Source organism: Lytechinus variegatus, chromosome 18, assembly GCF_018143015.1.
Source record: "Lytechinus variegatus isolate NC3 chromosome 18, Lvar_3.0, whole genome shotgun sequence".
In the NCBI taxonomy this organism is placed as follows: Eukaryota; Metazoa; Echinodermata; class Echinoidea; order Temnopleuroida; family Toxopneustidae; genus Lytechinus; species Lytechinus variegatus.
The window spans coordinates 23,013,944-23,033,938 of record NC_054757.1 but is presented as its reverse complement, the minus strand read 5'-3'; the positions used below and the strand labels follow the sequence as shown (position 1 = coordinate 23,033,938).

At 33.9% G+C, this 19,995-nt stretch overlaps 1 protein-coding gene across 1 annotated transcript in view; it reads left to right on the top strand.

The window, feature by feature from the left end:
- The window catches only part of LOC121432238 (calcium/calmodulin-dependent protein kinase type II subunit alpha-like), a gene marked incomplete at its 5' end in the record, with an annotated part of 84,672 nt that overhangs the window by 23,755 nt on the left and 40,922 nt on the right, over positions 1-19,995 (top strand). Inside the window, 5 exons of the mRNA XM_041630091.1 lie at positions 2,371-2,470; positions 3,053-3,136; positions 4,746-4,840; positions 6,116-6,238; positions 7,494-7,577. Coding sequence (XP_041486025.1) covers positions 2,371-2,470; positions 3,053-3,136; positions 4,746-4,840; positions 6,116-6,238; positions 7,494-7,577 — 486 coding nt within the window. The remainder of the gene's footprint in view (positions 1-2,370; positions 2,471-3,052; positions 3,137-4,745; positions 4,841-6,115; positions 6,239-7,493; positions 7,578-19,995) is intronic.

The following is a 19,995-nucleotide window of genomic DNA, read 5'->3' as shown; positions in this document are numbered from 1 at the left end:
GTGTAACATCACGTTTAGTGAGCTGGAAGAACATTAAAATCAATTACACAGGAATTGGAATATCGAAAGAGTATTCAGTGCTGCCTCATTAGTTTCATTTACAATTCTAATGTTAGACATTATGAAGACATTTTTTTATATAATTGATGGATTGGTTAGATTGTATATATAATTCTGAGGCAGAAGTGATGAATAAATGAAATAAAATTATATTAAGAAGTTGCTTCTCTTTTCAACTGATGATCTCATGGAAATGACCCAGTTGAGGTACAGTTAGTGAAGATGCATAATGACCTCAATTTTTAGTAGTATTTCATGATTTTTTTTAAATTTTGTAATAACCTCATGTTGAGTGTACAATATATATAAGGTTAGCCATTTGAATCTGATGTTAGGTGTATGTTATGAATATCATTACTAACATCATCAAAAGTTTACATCTGTGGAGATTTAGCCCAGGGGTCACTGTCTTTGGAGAGCGGTCAGGATCCACAAGAAGAACAGAATGTGGAAAAGGGGTTTTCTGCGGGAAGGCGTGGAACATGAAGAGGGTGTCAATTGCACAAAAAAAAGAACAAAGACCTCTAAATCATAATAGCCTAAAATGCGAATAGAGTATATGCAATTTGTGAATCTGGGACACCTTAGGGGAGATCTACACAACATCTGCATTTAGAGTGTCCTAGCGGCCTGCCCTTGAATCGACGTTTGGGGTGATCTTCAAAGAAAAAAGTAAAATGTAAAAAATGTATTTAAACAAAAAATTCTATAAATGAAATGGAAACATTTAAAATGAAGTGGTATTTCTTGCTAAACAACCCTAAGTCATCCAATATCTAGAATAAAATCATTATAATCAAAATCATCAACATGAACCTCATCATTACCATCATCACCTTCATCATCTTCCTTGAACATCATCATAACCGTCATCATCATCATCATCATAATCATTACCATCATCGTCATCATCATCATCATCACTATATCACACCATCATCACTCATTGTTATCATCATCATCATCACCACCATCACCACCACCACCACCACCATCATCATTATTATATCACCATAAACATCGTCATCACTCATTATTATCATCACCAACAGTAACGTTGTCAATACTTTCATCAGTGTTATAAATTAAGATCAGTGTAAATCTCATTGTCATCACATTGAGTCCATGTTTGCTGCGTGTCATCATTATTACTCTCTTCAATGAGTTACATTCTGAAATGTCTTCTGTGAAACCTGACCATCTTCCAATCAAAACCTCAAGGAAATTTACAGACATTGGAAATGTCAATCAGAATGTTCAGAGAGCAATTATGTTTTGCTCAGGTGTTGGCAAGTCTGCACAGACAATGTGTGAAAGTGATGATTGTTACTTTGCAATTTCTCACAGTTGGTTAGCTCCCTCAAAGAAAATCCATCTGTCCTTTCTTGTTAATCTCCATTTCTTGGTGACATTTTCATTTTTGTAATACTCGTCCCTTGTTCTTCATGTACCTTCAAAAGGGATGTTGACACTTTTGCATTTTCTCAAATGCTGCCAAATACATTTGGCTCTATTGAATTAAATTTTTTAATTAATCAAATTTAATTTTAACATAAAACATATCATTAATAGCATAAATCAAGATTAAATCACTTTACATAGCCTTACAAAAGATGACTCTATTTGCATGTTTTAAAAATTAACACCTTTCCACAGTCTTAGGTATTCTTGCAGTGTGAAAGCTAGTTATGGGAACTTTCTCAACCTAGCGGGTTGTTGGGCATATGGACCCTGTGGCCTTGCCTGCTAGTCAGACCACGCTGCACATGCTTTTAACTTTAAGAACTTGCCCCAAAAGGGTCTGCTTTGGGTCGGTGTAAATTTGGAAAATAATTATTGGATATTTTAAGACCTGGGGGGCGTTTCATCAATATTTTCGTCTGACAACTTTCCTGGATTCTGATTGGTTGAGAAGCACTGTTACTATAGTAACTGTCGGATAAAACGGGAGCATTTCATGAAAGGACTTGTCGGATGTTTTATCCGACAAGTCCTGTTTTATCCGACAGTTACTATAGTAACAGTGCTTCCCAACTAATCAGAATCCAGGAAAGTTGTCAGATCTGACAACTTGTCGGACGAAATAATTGATGAAACGCCCCCCAGGACTTGTCTGATAAATCGTCCAACAAGTCCTTTCATGAAACGCTCACCAGATCAAGTTCTTGTAAAATGACTGGTGTATCAGTTGATTGTGTTACTGGTAAACACCAGCCAAATTAATTCTAGTTACTTTAGTCATCATCATATAACTGATAACAAACAAGTCTAATGTAATCTTTTGGTTTTATATCTTTTTCTTTCTTCCAGCCTGAAAACTTGTTGCTAGCAAGCAAGTTAAAGGGTGCTGCAGTAAAGCTTGCTGACTTTGGTTTAGCCATAGAACTTGATAACGGAGAGCAGTGGTATGGTAAGTCATTTGTCGCTTTTACAATATATAGTATATGGCTTACAATAGTTATCATAATTTTTGTTGTTTGTTCTCCACATTTCTGAAAATGACATCACTGAAATAGACACCATCAGACATACCATAGTGAGCCCTGAAGGTTGAACGTTTCCATGGTGAAGAAGATGGAGATTGTCGTGGGTCGCAAGGTGCACCATGTATTCTTTCGTGGGCGTAAAAACATAGTCTGCTGCTAATTTTTCAGTAAGAAATAATGAAGATTGATTAAAGGGAGGTTGTTGTTGAATTATTGCATATAAGTATGGAAGATACCCCCAATGAATAGAAACGTGATCGTGGAGGCTTTCAAATGTAGGACTTGATATGGCTTTACTTTATGAGAACCAGCTCGCTTAATTAACCCACAGTCTTTGAATGGTTTGATCATAATTCAAACTACAATTCACAATTTCTAATCTAAATACAGGAAATGTGGGTGAATTGATAACGAATCATCCATATTTCCATCTATTTCTGACCAATGATTCTCTTTTAGATCCTTGAAATGTCGATTAAACCTGTATTTGATTTTTTTTCTTACAGGCTTTGCAGGGACACCAGGTTACCTATCCCCAGAGGTGCTCAGGAAAGATCCTTATGGAAAACCAGTTGACATATGGGCCTGTGGTAAGTGCTAGTATAAGTTTACATTAGTATCTGATAGGTGTTAATATCCTTAGTGTCATGTAGTGGTGTTAAGAAAGACCCTTATCGAAAACCAGTTGATGTATGGGCCTGTGTTAAGTTCTAGTACAAGTTTACATTAGTATCAGGTGTTATCATCGGTGTCATTTAGTAGTATTAAGGAAGACCCTTATGGGAAACCAGTTGACATATGGGTCTGTGGTAAGTGCTAGTATCAGTTTACATTGGTATCAGGTGTTAATATCAGTGTCATTTAGTAGTGTTAAGGAAGACCCTTATGGAAAACCAATTGACATATGGGTTTGTGATATTTACTAGTATCAGCATAAAATGTGCATTAACTTTATGTGCTAATATCAGTGTAAACCAGCGTTGGGCGTTAAAGACCATTTTTGAAAACCAGTTGACATATGCGCCTGTGGTAAGTGCTAGGTTCATTTGCATACATTAGAATTCAGTGCATATATCAGTCTAGATAAACAGTAAGTGTGGAACATCAGTTCAAACTCGGGCATATGATATTGATGATAAGAAGAATGTGACGTCCTAGACTAGGCCTACTCAAAGTGCGTAGTGAGTTGTGCAGTAAGTATAGGCACAAATGGAAAATACAAAGCCGCTATGAAAAATCAACCAAATTAATCTTAATTTGCACCAACAGAGCATTAATTGTTGAGGAGAATGAGCTTGAAAGTTGCAGATGAAGAAAATCAAAGAAGATTGGTATACATCTATGTGCACTTTTGGTGAAGATAAGTTCATGAGAAGTATTGCGACTTATGATGTTCAAAGGAACATTGAAAATCCAATTATTAAGTGGATTTTGCCCATCTGCTCCTAATCATTGAAACTGAGAATACATGAAATTGCATGTGTAATCTGTGTAAACATCAGCAATGGGGAATTTCCTCGAATATTCCTTTTTGTTCAATATATTTTTGTATAGGTGTTGTATTACATATCGGTCAGCTATCCACCATTGTCTATCTAAATATTAGCATTGAGGGATATCTTCTTTATATTGATGAATGTTTTTACATATGTTATATTATATGTTAACATCACCAATAGGGAATTTACCTCAACATTTTTTAATGTATGTTTTGCAGGTGTTATGGTTTGCTACTCACAGTTTTAAATTTATTTTTTGATTGATGTATTCATCAGCAAGTGTAATGTGTATTCTTACAGTTTCCCTACTAACCATTCTTAATTTTGACATCAACAGGGAATTTACCTTAACATTATTTATTTAATGTACTTTTGTACAGGTGTTATATTATATATTCTACTGGTTGGCTCATACCATTCTTAATTTTTTTTAGTATGTTTGATGTATTTTTCTACAGATGTTATATATTCCTATGGTTTGCTATCGACCATTCTTTTATGTTAACGTCATCAGTGGGGATTTACCTTAACATTATTTATTTAATGTATTTTCTGCAGGTTATATATATATTCTCCTGGTGGCTTCCCACCAGTCTTAAATTTACTTTTTATTTGGTGTATTTTCCTACAGTTGTTATATTATTCTGGTTTGGTACTCACCATTCTAATTCAATTATTTGTTTGATGTAATTTTCTGCAGGTGTTATATTATATATTCTTCTGGTTGGCTATCCACCTTTCTGGGATGAGGATCAACATAGACTCTACTCACAGATCAAAACTGGAGCATATGATGTAAGGACTTGGTATTATCCACCCTCCCTCTCCCCCTGTTATGATGAAAGACAAAATAGAAGAAAAAGAAGAAAATTTATTGCGGACTTATATTATATTCTTCTCATTTCATATGAATGTTACTAAAATTTTAGATAATTTACGATGTGTGACCAAATGGTGCAATGCAAACAAAAGGATAACTAATACTAATAATGAATACATAATAGAAGAGAAAGAGGAAGTGAATATATTGGTGATATTCTCTCATACAGCATCGGTCTCATTAACCCTAGATTAACACCACACTTTTCATGGGCTGCCAGTTGCCTTCTCATTTACCAAGTAAAAAAAAATATGTTAATCTTACAGTGAAAAATTGTCCAAAAATATTTGTGTTTATGAAATTGAAATAAAAGAACACAAGTGTACAATTAAGTTCATCAAATTGTTTTTTTTTTGCCATGAATGCAGAGGAAAATGAAACATAGCATTCCATGAAAGTGTGGAGTAAACACCTTGATTAGACTGGATTTAAACCTTGGTTTAATTATTTGAATACTAGCCATTGGTATTAATATTGTGAAATAGACAGAGAATCGATAATCAAACACCGATATGGAAATATCTAGATGGAAAATGAGAAATAGAACAAAGAATTCATTCAAAAAAGGTCTATTATGTATTCAAAGAACAATATTAAACAGATGAAAATGTATAAGAAAATGATGCTCTTTTTCTTGATGCATGGACGATTTCTAGATCTAGTATCAGCAGAATTGTGTACCAGCTCACACAATTCTTATCTAAGAAATTAGTCATAGCAAAGAATTAATTAGTCAGTCAGTCATTGAGCTAGCCAGTTTTCAGTCAGCCATTTAGTCAGTATATTAGTCATTAGAGAGAAGAAAAAAAATCAGTCTCTTGATTGAAACACATCATTATCATTATGAACACAATGTAATGTTTTTGTCAAGAGAGGGAGCTACACAGAAATAGCTGCAGCATTGTGATATCAGTACAATAATGATCATGTTTGGTTTCCTGTTCATAGTAGGTGGCCAGTCAATGGAAGGTTTGTGTATCGTTGCCTGCTATAGCAACAAAAAAGGTTTAGGAAATACCATTGCATATGCTTGTTTAGCCTTTATTAGAGTGATAATCGATTATGAACTGAAGATGTTGACCTGATGAAATGAAGCTCTTTGTAAATCTAGTAGTCTTTATAATATTAAGATAATATGTATATAAATTGATATGAATAATCTTTAAATTATTTTTATTTTTATTTTTCAGTACCCCTCACCAGAATGGGATACCGTGACCCCGGAGGCAAAGAACCTGATAGATATGATGTTGACTGTCAATCCAACAAAGCGTATCTCAGCATGCCAGGCTCTCAAGCATCCATGGATACATGTAAATATATCTTTAGTTATTTATTTATTTATTAGAACATATTTAATCAGGTCCAAAAGATCAGTATAAAACTGTTTTTCATCAATGACCTGATGAAAACATAAAGAATAACATAAATCATCACATCATGAAAATATAGTCAAAAATCTAAATCAAAGATAACAATATTTAGTAACATAAATAAACAAATATTGTTACTTAAATGGTATTATTAATCAAACTAGAATATTTTAAATTATCAAAAAGGAACAGTAACTAATTTTAATACTACTAATTGTATAATTTATTCGCTGATAAAAACAATAAACAATGAAATAATTCTGGCACAATAGAAAATCGAGTGAAAAAGAAAAAAAAATTAAAAAATGGCAATCAGTTATAAAGGTTTGTCTAACTATAAGATATAGTTAGAAATCAGACATCAATTAGTTTTGACACCAGAAAATATAGTTATAGTTTCTGGTGTCTGATAAAATCTGTGACTCGTGTCTAAAATACCAGAGTATAATTATCATGCAACACATGGTGTGTGAAGGATGCAGTCTAATATTCATGGGTAAACTTTTGCAATGCAATTATAATGTCAAAATTAAAAAAAAATTGTCCTTTATTAAGAAAAATAGGATGAAACTACTTAGATAGAATGCTTCCACGATCAAATTTGTGACGACGTCAAGGCACAAAGAGGCTTTTGAAAATACAACTATTTTTAAATAACCCTTTTTACGATCTTCTTATAGACTCAATGGAAGTTTAGATTCATTAATGATTTAATTCTTCTTGATCATCCCAATTCATTTAGGTTTAATTTTGTTTGCTGAATGGATTATATTGAGGTTCATTGACAAAACAATCTCCTCCATAGTTACATTTATTCTTTACTTAATTTTGCAAGTCATATTTGATCTTATTCACAGTAGTACTTATAATACACTCAGCAACTTGAGTATAACTTCAAAATGTATACTTAGGAAATTGTCATCCATATGAAATATGAAATAGTTGTTGTATCCCAGTCAGTGTGGTTTCCTTCAGCAAGAAAATGATCCACATTCTGCTGCACTCTATCCAGGTGAGTTACCTGGCAGGAATTAATTCCTTGCAATGCTTGTGCTAAATAAGAAAAGTTAAAACCAGGATAATGATATCTAAGTCGATTGGAAGCGCATAGAGATATTATAATCATAATGTGATATGCGCTATACAAAAACTGTATTATTATTATTGTAACATTTTTTTTCTTGTTCCCACCCAGAACCGAGATGGCTACGCTTCAACTGTGCACAGACAAGAAACTGTCGAATGCCTGAAGAAATTCAACGCTAGACGCAAACTTAAGGTAAGTGTTTATAACAAAGCTCGTACAGTTGTACTGAAGAGTTACTTAACCCCACCACAAAATACACTCCTTCATGCCGAGTGTTGAATGAAGACAACAACACTACAATGTTAAGCAAGCCCAGAGTAACAAACTTTATTAACCCGTTCGCGACGGCATAGTAGAATAGGTTCTAACACCCCAAACGAGATTGATCAGCCGACCATGTCAAGTTCGAACAGCTCCAATTGGCTATCCATACTTAAACCACAACTTTAAACCTAAGTTTAAGTTAACCCGACTTCAGAATATGGGCCACTGGCTTCACTTTAAGTCAAACATACAGTTGTGCTCAAAAGTTAGTGAAACCCATCACAAAATGCATTCCTTCATGCTGAGTGTTGAATGTAGACAACAACACTACAATGTCTGGCAAGCCCAGAGTAACAAACTTTATTGAATGTAATATTTCATGACCTGACTTCAAAATTAAATATTTATGAACATGGCAGAACTTGAACTCTTTGGCCTGTATTCTGAAGTCGGGTTTAACTTAAACTCAGGTTTAAAGTTGTGGTTTAAGTATGGACAGCCAATCGTTACATAAATCACTAACAGAGATATCATATTTCAGCTAATTTTGCTCTCAAATCATTCATAATTGTCAAGGAAGTAGATTATAGTCTTCAACATCGATGAATCAGAAAAGGGCACAGTAAACATAAGAAACGTACAACTTAATAAAAAAAAATGATACTTATGGCTTCCCATACTTAAACCACAACTTTAAACCTGAGTCTAAGTTAAACCTGACTTCAGAATATGGGCCTTTAAATACATGTTTGTTAATTTACTGGTGGAGTTCACTAACTGTTTGAGCACCACTGTATACCACACCTTTATATTTGATCAGGTGCAACAAACTTACATAAAATCACACTGTGATTTTCAGTTGGAGGACATCAAGTAACATTCTCTTTGTGAAGTGGTTTAGGATAATCCAATGGGATAAAGCATATAGCACATCATTTAAAAGCTGAAAAGTCCTTCTGTCAGATGGAATTTCTATCTAATGATTAATTCCAGGCTACTTTTTGTGGGTTTTGTGGTACCTTGTAAATGTTCAATGTCGTGAACCTGTGTTAAAAATTAACTTAGTAGGAATTAGGAAAATTATTTGAGGCAGATGGTCTCTTTTGACAGACTTGTTTTAATGCATTCTCCAAGCATTGACTATGTGTTTTTATTAATTATTGCAAGCTTCACAAGTGCATCACGAAACATTAAACTGTGGTGCAAAAAAGTTTGGATCCCTTCTTATTTATGTGTATATCTCCGTTCAAAATATTTATGAAAATTCAATTTGCCCCTCTTTGCACCCAGAAGGAAATTATGTTGATATCCCATATGAATAATTATGACATTAATGGCTTTTCATAGTTAGGATGATCAGATCAATCACACCTCTTTGTTAGAATGGGTCTTGGTGGTTTTGTCCTGTTTAGCGATCAGAATGGGTTGTTGCCAATAATAGATGCCAGAATTCTATGATAAATTTTTTAAATTTCTCTTAAAAAGAAGTGAAAATTCTTCACCATTTTGATCCCCAGTACTAATTTTGAGTTATGCTAAATCTGTATATATCCTTAATAAAATTACGCTTTCTAAGCTTTTCAAGTCCCCAAATCATGTTAGACACATGTGCAGTAATTCAAAATTTCATGAAATTATGCTAGAACTGGCCACATTTCAACTGACTTTGTAAGCATCGGCATTTATGGTTGAGAGAAAAGTAAGGTAGGGGATTACTAATGACCATGCTGGTCATTGAGATTGCATTCCCTTTTATTATCAGAAGTACCTCTCGCCACCCACGCATGACATCATTCTTGTGTAGAATATATCCCAAATACGTAGTAGAATCTGAATATTGAACTGGGTTTGTTTGGGTGTATGACCCATTTACATGATGAATTACCTCAGTGAATCCTCTAAATTATTTATGGCTTATGTTCTTAATGTTCATAGGGATGAGTTACCTCTCTTTGCATCTGGCCCGAGTAGGGATTAGTTTGAAGCGAAAATAATTCAGACATGGAATTTGGTGAATGGGATGTGTGCCTGAAGAAATATATTATTAATATTACTAATAATAATAATTCTATATACCGCAAATTCTCATATTGCCTCTAAAGGGTTTAGAGGAATGAAATATGAAGAATAAAGGAAATATAAATACTTTGCACAACAAAAAGTATAAAAACTAATATTACAATTTCCAACTAGTTCTCACCGGATCATAAATAGAGAAATACCATCAAATTGGCCAATAAGCATATGATATGATCAATTTAAGATTTAAAAAGATGAGTTTTTAGCAGAACTTTAACTTTAATATTGTAGAGGTAGAGAGTGAGAGATCTTACATGTATAGTGAGAGATACATGTAAGTATGTAGCCCCCCCCCCTTCAGACAATCAACCGTATGCATATGCTTGTTTCAGATTAGAGGTACCCTTTTGAGGAAGTATTGGGTTAGGTTTATGACATCCTATCATGGGCTTTTTGGAAGGGATGCAATCAAACTCCATTCCCATTTCATTACCAAAAAGAAAAGGAAAAAAAATTAATCACGCACCTGATAAATTTTCATGCAAAATCACAAAAATTATTCTTTAAAACACACTTTATATATCCTCCATATTATATCCTCCGCTACACCACGGCACTTCCACGCCGTGGTGTAGCGGTTCTGACTCTCGCCTTGTAATCAGAGGGTCGTGTGTTCGAACCCCACCATGGCCTAGCGCCCTTTGGCAAGGCGTTAATCCACACTTTGCCACTCTCACCCCGGTGCTAATCGGGTACCGGTAGGAAACAACTGTCATTGTGGTTGGTTTAGCAAGTGTGCGCCTAACAGGCTGCTTGAAATGCTATGAATCCAGTGACCGGGTAATAATAATTGTGAAGCGCTTTGAACGGTCGTATATTGATTAAAGCGCTATATAAATGCCAATTATTATTATTATTATATATATATATATATATCCATAAATTTGGTTAATGTTACTGTTGTGGCAACGCATTTCAGTACGCTGTTCTCTTTGTGAATCATTTTTTTTTTAAACATTCTTATGTTTTATTCTTGGTTTCTCCTTTTTCAAGCCTTTGAGGCTTTTTGGGACACCTTTTTCTTTCATAATTTTTTTAATCTCATCTTAATTTTTCATGATTATATTTGTATATTTATGTTCAAACAGATTTTACATGTATACATATCATTGAAAAAAAATAAATGAGCGTATTTTCACTCTCTCTCAACTCAACATCTGAAATGTTTAGAGCATACACTTCTCATGAATATAAACTAGAAATGAATTTGAACGTTGATAGATTGATAGACATGGAGGGGGGGGTACCAAAGCTAGAGACAGGCTTTAAGGTCGGCCTATCCTTGATAACAGTGCCTCAGCTGTGTATATACTCACCCTCTGTCAGTCTCCATCGGTATGACATCTCCTGACAATGAACTTTCATATCGACCTCACTTATACCTACATATCAACAGAAGAAACCTGCTACTTGTCTGGTATCTGATGTGACAGTGAGCTAGTCTATGGGTTCAGACTCTGATCAACTCAGAGATTCTAGAATGAAGCATAAACCTGTTGTCTCTCCAATTACAGTTGAAGCTGTTGCTCAGTTTATGACAGTGAGCAATTTGCTTTTTTGTAGCTATTGTTTTTCTATCTATTTATAGCTGTTTCACACTAATTCTAAAGGATTTGAATTAAATCTAGGGGCCTGTAAGACAAAGCTTAGCAATGATCTTAGAACATTTTGCTACGATTGATTCCATTGGCTACAATGTACAATCAATCGTGAAAATCAAGCATAAAATTAATTGCTGACCTTTGTGTTTACTAATACTGGACCTAGACCTGCTGTGAATAGTGGATTTATTTTTAAACCTTATAGATTTGAATTCAACCCTTGTGGATTTTAATTCAAAGCTGAAAGATTTGAATTGAAATATTTTTAGATTAAAAAGGTAATCCCTGGTATTAAAAAAGAATCCAATGTTACGCTGGAGAGTGTTCATAACCACATTGAGGCCCTTATATGAATCAGCGTGATATTTGAATGCAAGTTTTATTCATTGGGATTAATAGGCCTATATGAAACGGCTACAAAACTGAAAGTTTGTAAATTTTGCAGAGCTTGGTTTACTCTGCATTGTTTGTGGCATACCATACAGTTGATATCACAGTTTCAGTGAGCAAACTCCCTCTCTCTTTTAAAAGTGAACATTTAATAAATATGAGCCTTTAAGCCCAGACTAGCTGGCATTTACATCACATACATGTATGATAGGGACGTACATCTTACATCATATTGATGTACATACTTGTGGCTCTGCTAGATACATTTGAATTCATGTTTGCTCAAACTTGAGAGTTGAACTGTCAAATGCCCCAATCTAGTTACATTTGTGAGGAGGTATACGGTGGAGAGGTGTGTTCCATGAAAAAATAAAGTTGGTTTGTAATTTATATTCTGTGTTATTTTAAAGCTTGGGAAGAGCTATCATTGAACTTTTGAGGGAACACTGAGATCAGAATTGTGGTTTAGAAAATTGGCTGTGGTTTGCAATTTTTATATCTTCTGTTTAGTGAAGGAAAGTATGAATCATGGTTTATCATAGGTAGTATGGTTAAAGCGAACAGATTATATTCTGTTACCAGGCACAAGTTCTAAGCCATAAGACTTGAAAATACTTCAAGAAGATCATTAATAGATGGCAAATAAACAGATCTAGGTACAAATATCATTGCATATTTCATTTAATATTTTGAATGGATAACATTTTCATGATGAAAAATTATATTCTCACAGGAATGTAAAGATGAAAGATTACCATGTTTAAATTTCTTCCTGGTAAAGTAAGATGATTATTCTTTAAGATACGAATCAATTATTTAAAAAAATGATTTTCTAAGATTCAGTATATTATTTGTGATTGCTAGTTAGAATGATTAAGGAGAACTTTTTCAAGTAAGGTATAAAAAGAGGTGGAGAATAAGAGGAGGGGGAGGGTCAAGAATTTACCATTTCCAAATTATTATCAGGATCTGTTATTATGCCATACCTTTCCAAAGGATTATAAATTTCTTCTGTAGAATAATTTCCCATTCATCCATAAAACTAGATCCTAGCTTTCTGAAATCTACCTGTGGTCATTCATTTCAGAAAGAAATTTGCAGTAAACTATCCTAATGCAATAATGCAATGACGGTAGTCACGGGACTGGTTTTAGCCCGACCAAATTTGCATCCTGACTTTGATGACCAAAACGTTTCAAATGCCTATAACAATGCCCTTTAATTTGATTGATTAAATAACGACTTTAGCCATCCCATAACGACACACCTGCCATTCCTCGGCAATGCTATATATATATATTTCTAGTTCAAGGTCCTTGCTGTATAGCATCTCGAGCATTCGGCCAAAAAAAGGTGTTATTTCCGCTGTTGAGATGACGAATGTATTGTGTGCACTGGCTAGCCAAACTGCACATCTGTTAGCTGGAGTAACACACATGTAAATCTGTTTACATGTGTATATTCTTTTCAAGCAAATTATTCGCTATTTCAACGATCTTAGGGTTGATTTAGAGAATCATTTATCTTCATGAAATGGTTATTGATTTCATTATGTAAATGATGTTCTATAAATACTTGTTATAATTTTGTTTTTTGAAAATTCATTCAACCATCAAGATATGCAACACCAACAAATAAAAATAGTTTACAATAATAATAGTACAAGTAATGATGATATAATAATAATAGACATTTATATAGCGCCATCTATTAGAAATATTCTATTCCGAGGCGTGTTGTTGTTATTATTACCCCGGCTTTAGCTTGAACTGCCTCTCAGCGCTCATGCATTCAAGGAATTAATCCTGCCGGGTACCCATTCACCTCACCTGGGTCGAGTGAAACACAGTATGGATAAATTTCTTGCTGAAGGAAATTACGCCATGGCTGGGATTCGAACCCACAACCCTCTGTTTCAAAGTCAGAAGACTTATCCACTGGGCCACAACGCTCCCGTTGATGATATAGATAATAATGCTAATCATTACGATCATACTGCAAATTTTAATAAAAGTAATATTGATGATAATAACCATATATTAAAACCAATAATGATTATCATGAAATGAGCAATCACGATAATGATGATGGTGATGAAATCAACCATATTTATTTCTCACTTAACATGATATCATTTTTATGGGGCATAATCAACAAACAAATAAAGATTACAACAAGTAATGGTAAGGAGGGTCAGGAAAGGAAAATTATTAACTTAATACATATCTTGTAGTGCGACAATATGATTGATTTGTCCCTAAAAATATCAACATGAAAATATGAAGTATAGGAGTTCGATATCTTCGTCAGAAGCTCTAACATCCTATCTGTTCAATTGAATGGTAGAATGGATAATGGTGTAAGGGAATAGAGCTTAAGATGATAAATGGCTTCACTGTTTGACTCACATGTCATTAGTTGTCTGTTGGTTTAGCTGAGGCTGTGTACATAATATACTTCAATCTCACTTCCATTCTTGGAGATGTTCAAATTCATTTGTGGGAATATGGTTACCAACACATTTCTTCTTATCAATCATACGTTTCTATGAAGCAAGATACAGGATATTTAGATGTAAATCTAATTGATGAATTTTCAATCTAACAAAAGTTAAAATCTAGTCTTTATCTTGAGTTTGACTCTGTCATTATTCATAGTTGATGTGAATTTGTTCATGTTACAGAATTCGTTATGAAATAATAATCATGGTAGCAAGTGTCAGAAGATATAGAACGGCATTATAACCTTCTAAAGGTGATCATTTTTTTTTTTACTTATGGTTCCTGGCACCCAGTATCAAGATACAAAACATGTGAGATAGTTAATTATTCCTATTTGACAGCCCATAGAAGCCTCTGGTGATATACTTTGTTGTAATACCTGCATTTTTATTTTTTAACACTACTGCATGTAGGTACCGGTATGTACATGTACATAATAGAATATGAAAGAGGAGGGAGAGGGATGAGGAGAGGGGGAGAGTGAGGTGGGAAGGAGGAGGGGGAGGAGAGGGGAAGAAGGAAAGGGGGGGGGGGAGAGAAGGAGGAGGGGGGACAAGGAAGAGGTAGAATTGTTTAATTAAGAAAGAAAAATTGAGAAAGGAAAATAAATCAATATATATGCCAGATTCGTCCATGTGATCACAGGCAAATGCAGTATTATGATAAGAGTGTTTCCTTTGTGAATCACAATAGATGGCGGGAACAGTTTATATTTGGCTGGATGCCTCCTTTTGGTTTTATAAAATTACTCATTAGTGCATGAAAATGTATTGATTTCGTATTTCTAATTTTTAGTTTGCTGGTGATTCTTTAGAATATGTAGAAAGTACTTTTTAGAAATTGTATTTTGTTTTGTTTTATTTAAATGATACTAAAGCATTTCTCCTAGGGTTTTTTCTCAAAAGTGAATGTATATTTTTTTTACTTACAATTTTATATTGTATATTTAAATATGACTTGATAAACTTATTAGCCAAGAAATCTAATATGGAGTTTGAATTATGAATGTAAGGAACAAATGAAAAAAAGTGCATTTTCTAGCAAAATTAACAATTAATGAATTGCATTGAAATGTTTGAATCATTGTATTATTGATTCTTGAAAAACTGGAATTCATGCATTATAGGTCACATTATTGTCATTTTTTTCAAGCAATCTGCTTATGATGACAATCCTGCAAATTGTGAACATCATATAGTTAATCATTTTTGTCTGGAATTATCTTTTTAGTAATCTTTATTTACCATTTATGCCAAAAATTCTAACATATTATGTTTATTATGTTATGAAAAATGTATTATACAAATGTTATGGATGCAGAAGAAAACAATAAATCAAATCAAATCAAAATCAAATTATTATTTTGGATGTTTATTAACTAAGTCTTGGATTAAGACTATCAAGCATACCAGCAGAGCTGTATTTGTTTTGGTATGTGTCCAGTGGTAATATGTACTACAGCGTGCCTCTGCCTGCATCGTCTGTGGAGCAGTCCACCGTCGTCGTCTGCTCTTCACACACGGGCTGTCCAAATTCATTCCCAATCTGTGCCTCTTCTAAGCGTATGGTGTCATGATCACCAGTACCATCGCATCATGTCAGCGATGACCCACTAGAATACTCTGAGGAAACGCATCATGTGGAGATCATTAATGAGAAGAGAAATCGCCACCGAGCTACGCCACTTGGATTATAATGAGGAATAATCACGATGCGGTAGCCTTATAGACAATGTAGCTTAGATTTGGATTAGAGGACTTTTTTCCCCCTCCTGTTTTTTTTTCGGCGGCGAATCCGAAAAAAAAAGATGGATTTTTTCAAAGATGTGGTGAGTGCTGCAGTATGGTATGTTCTCAGGGCACTGGTGGTCGCCGTAAGTTGCGTTCTTTTTCGAAAATCTGAACGTTGCCTGGCATGGTTGATTAACACGGCAGTGTGAACGTGTTTAGAATGTGAGCGCTGAAGCATGTAATGTGAGTTAACTGTTTGATTAATTAACATCTAACCTAAATGGGATAGGATTGGATTCGTTAAAGCCATTGCTTATGGTCAATAATGAAGTATTTGACCAAAGTAGGAAAATATAATTTTCATCTAGTAGTGATGGATACACTGTCTACAGTGTATTAACGTAATATTCCTTTGACTGTGGTTCTTAATTAATTAAAGAGCTAATTAAATTTACTACAACTGAATAGTGGCCTTCACTATATACAAAAATTTAGTCAGTAGTCAGTCCTATTTTCATTTCCATGGAGCAGAATTTCAGGATAAGGAATTCATACAATAAAATGCAAAAGAAAAAGTGGGAAGGTGGCATCATCAACTTGACCATTGCAGATGATTGTCTATTATGTATAGAATACTGTTTCATTAAAATAATTCAAAGCTTTAGAATAAACAAGATGTTTTTTTTTTGAGCTATGATGAAATTTTCAGTGCACAGCTTTTTGTTGTTCTACTTTATTCAAATCATGATATTTTCAACCTGGAGTACACCTTTTAGCAGGATGGGAAATGATTTTCTTTTTACGGTCTTTATTTCCTTCACATTTGGGCGATTGTTTTAATTTTGGGTGTATTTCTTTCACTTTTTTAATGCAAGAAGAAATTATGGGGTAAATGCAATTATTCTGTTTTATGTGGAAAATTGAGTTTCTAAATATTCCAAAATATATTTCTTGTGGTAGATGTAGCTATAGAAGAGGTGGTCACTTCAAAGTTTGGAATTTTGGGGGCTATTTTGGCTGTGATGAGGGCAAATCTTCCATAGCCCTCAAGTATGCCCATGCTGCCTTTAATGTTGTTCTATTCCACAAGAGATGATACGATCCCTCCACCTACATGAGTGTTGACATGCTGTGGTATATAACCTTTTCCCTGATGAGGCATATATCCAAGAGTGTCATAAAGACATTCACCCTGTATCAACGATGCATTAACGCCTTTCTGGCACTCAACAAGTGACATTACTGCCTACTATCATTATCATTAATTATTGTTAAGTATTTGGCATCACTTGCACTGAGGAGGTGAAATGTACAAATAGAATCACCATAACCTTTCTGGCCCCAGGGGTCAGGGTAGCCTGCCCTTTTTGAATGGCCATAAATCCAACAAATATAATATACAGCTACATCATACAAATGTTTTTAAGTGCTGCACGTTACTACCTTAACTTTAACAAACATGCTAATGAAGCATTTTAAAAAAAACTAATACAAGGAATAAATTCTCTCTGGGCACCCATTTACACCACCTCAGATTAGTTGATGGGGTTAATCGGAAGTTCACCCTGACGAAAGTTTGCTGTAAACATAGCAAAATCATAATAAAAATGTTGATGAAGGTTTGAGGACAATTCTTTATAGATTAAGAAAGTTATCAGAGTTTTAAATTTTGGAATTGTGACTTCATAAATGAGCATTTGGCTCATATGTTATGTAATATAAAATGCATTAATTTCAATTTTAATGATGGCTTGGTTTTTATTTTCTTTTTAGGAGTGCGTGCGAAATGATTTGTGTGTTGATAAACTGAAGGTACAATAACAACCATTTTCAATTTTTTGAGAAAATGAGATTTCATTGATTTTTTACCATACAATATGTAAGAAAGCTTGCACATGTCACAAATGAAATAATTTAAATTCTAATAACTTTTTTTTATTCTTTGATGGATTTTATTTAAACCTTTGCCAATAAAACCTTCGGACAATATCTTTTATTATTTTTTTTCTGCTTGTTTTACAGTAAACTTTTTGTCAGGGTGAACTTCCTTTAACTAATTTTTTAAAAAGCATGTGAGAACAGAAATCACAATAAACCATCTGTCTGTCTGTCTGCCCGTTAGTCTGTCTAGATATCTTTGTTATTCACTTGATTTATTTCATTTAACAAGCTGCTTCAAATTTTCACTGGAGTGAATATAATTCTTGCCTTGTAACTTTTTTCTTGTCTGACATTTAATCAATTTCCACTCTTCTGTCTGCATGATTCATACTAATGCTACTGGCGGAACATTCATGCATATTTGAGTTTCTTACTGATGCCTATTGTTTAAAGGTCAAGTCCACACCAGAAAAATGTTGATTTGAATAAATAGAGAAAAATCAAACTAGCATTCCCTGAAAATTTCATCAAAATCGGATGTAAAATAAGAAACTCATGACATTTTAAAGTTTCGATTATTTTTCACAAAACAGTGATATGCACAACTGAGTGACATGCAAATGAGATAGTCGATGATGTCCCTCACTCACTATTTCTTTTGTTTTTTATTGTTTGAATTATACAATATTTCATTTTTTTACAAATTTAACAATAAGGATCAACTTGACTAAACCGCATAGTATTAAACAATGCTAATTCCACATGTTCAGGGAGGAATTAATCGTTGTTTCACTTTGCAATGAAGAGAGAATTAAAATATTTCATATAACAAAAGAAAAAAAAGTGAGTGGATGATGTCATCAGTCTCCTCATTTGCATACAGACCAGAATGTTCTGTTAAGTGAAATTAAGTGAAACTATAAAATGTCATAACTCTCTTATTTTACATCTGATTTTGATGAAATTTTCGGTGCTATGTTTGTTGGATTTTTCTCTTTTTATTCAAATCAACTTTTTGTTGGAGTGGACTTGTCCTTTAAACACAGACATGAACCAATACCCATAAAAGCTGACCAATATGTGCTAACTAGAACACTTGACAGTCACTAATCTGACTTCTGTTCAAACTGTAGCTACAAAGTGCAGCACCCTGTCGCGATGTTCAGGACACTCATTTTAGAGAATTCTCTTTTCCATGACTTGGTTATAAATCACTTTATCAGGTACACCACTCCCAGTCGCAAAAACTTTCATTTGCCGATTGCATTTAAGCAACTCCAACTAATAGGTCTTGATCATTTTCTATGAGTGACATATCCGAGATACTTTACAAGCTAGATATACTTAGTATGACTGCTTTATTAAAAAAGACCATGTACTGCTAGATACTGTTGCGTTTCAAAAGCGCAATGGTAGGCAGCAAAATACAGAGAGGTGTGACCAAAGCATGACTTAGCATTTTAATGATTACAGGGGCTTTAATCAATCCAAGGCTGTCACAGTCCGTGGCTGTGGATGCCCTATTGATTGCCTTTCAATGCCCTTCTCACAGACCCAAGATAAATTTTTGTATATTTGTGCCATTGATAAAGAAATTATGGCTTTGTCCTAAAATTTATGAATTTAAATCCTTTTATTGCATGCATTTAATATATATCATGTGGTTTCATCAAAAAAAGGAATTCATAATGTGAAGATAGTCATATGGGTTTCATCTCGAACAGGAGGTTGGTTGTTGCATATCCCTGGTTTTGGCTTGCATCCAGCCTATACTACATTTAAAAATCAATAATTGTCTGCTGAACAGGTGCTAATTTCTTTTTATATACTACTTGAGGTTTGACCACACCTGTTTGTTTAGACATGTCTCAGATGTTCAATTTGTCTGAACTTGGAATGATTAAATCTAAATGAATTTTACAATCCATCCATGAAAGATTAAGAAGCAGAATTTAGATGGTTCGGAGTAATCGTGTTACTGTATGTATCACCTAAATGTATTCCATGCAGCATAAGAAGAAACTGAGGATCAATTGAAAGTCTAGCTGGGGTCCCCAAATCAATCACATATCTGGCAATTAATTGCAAACTTGCATTTGATTGCTAATCTGGGCCCTGTCTCACAAAGTGCTATGATTGATCCAATCAGTCATAGCTCTATAAT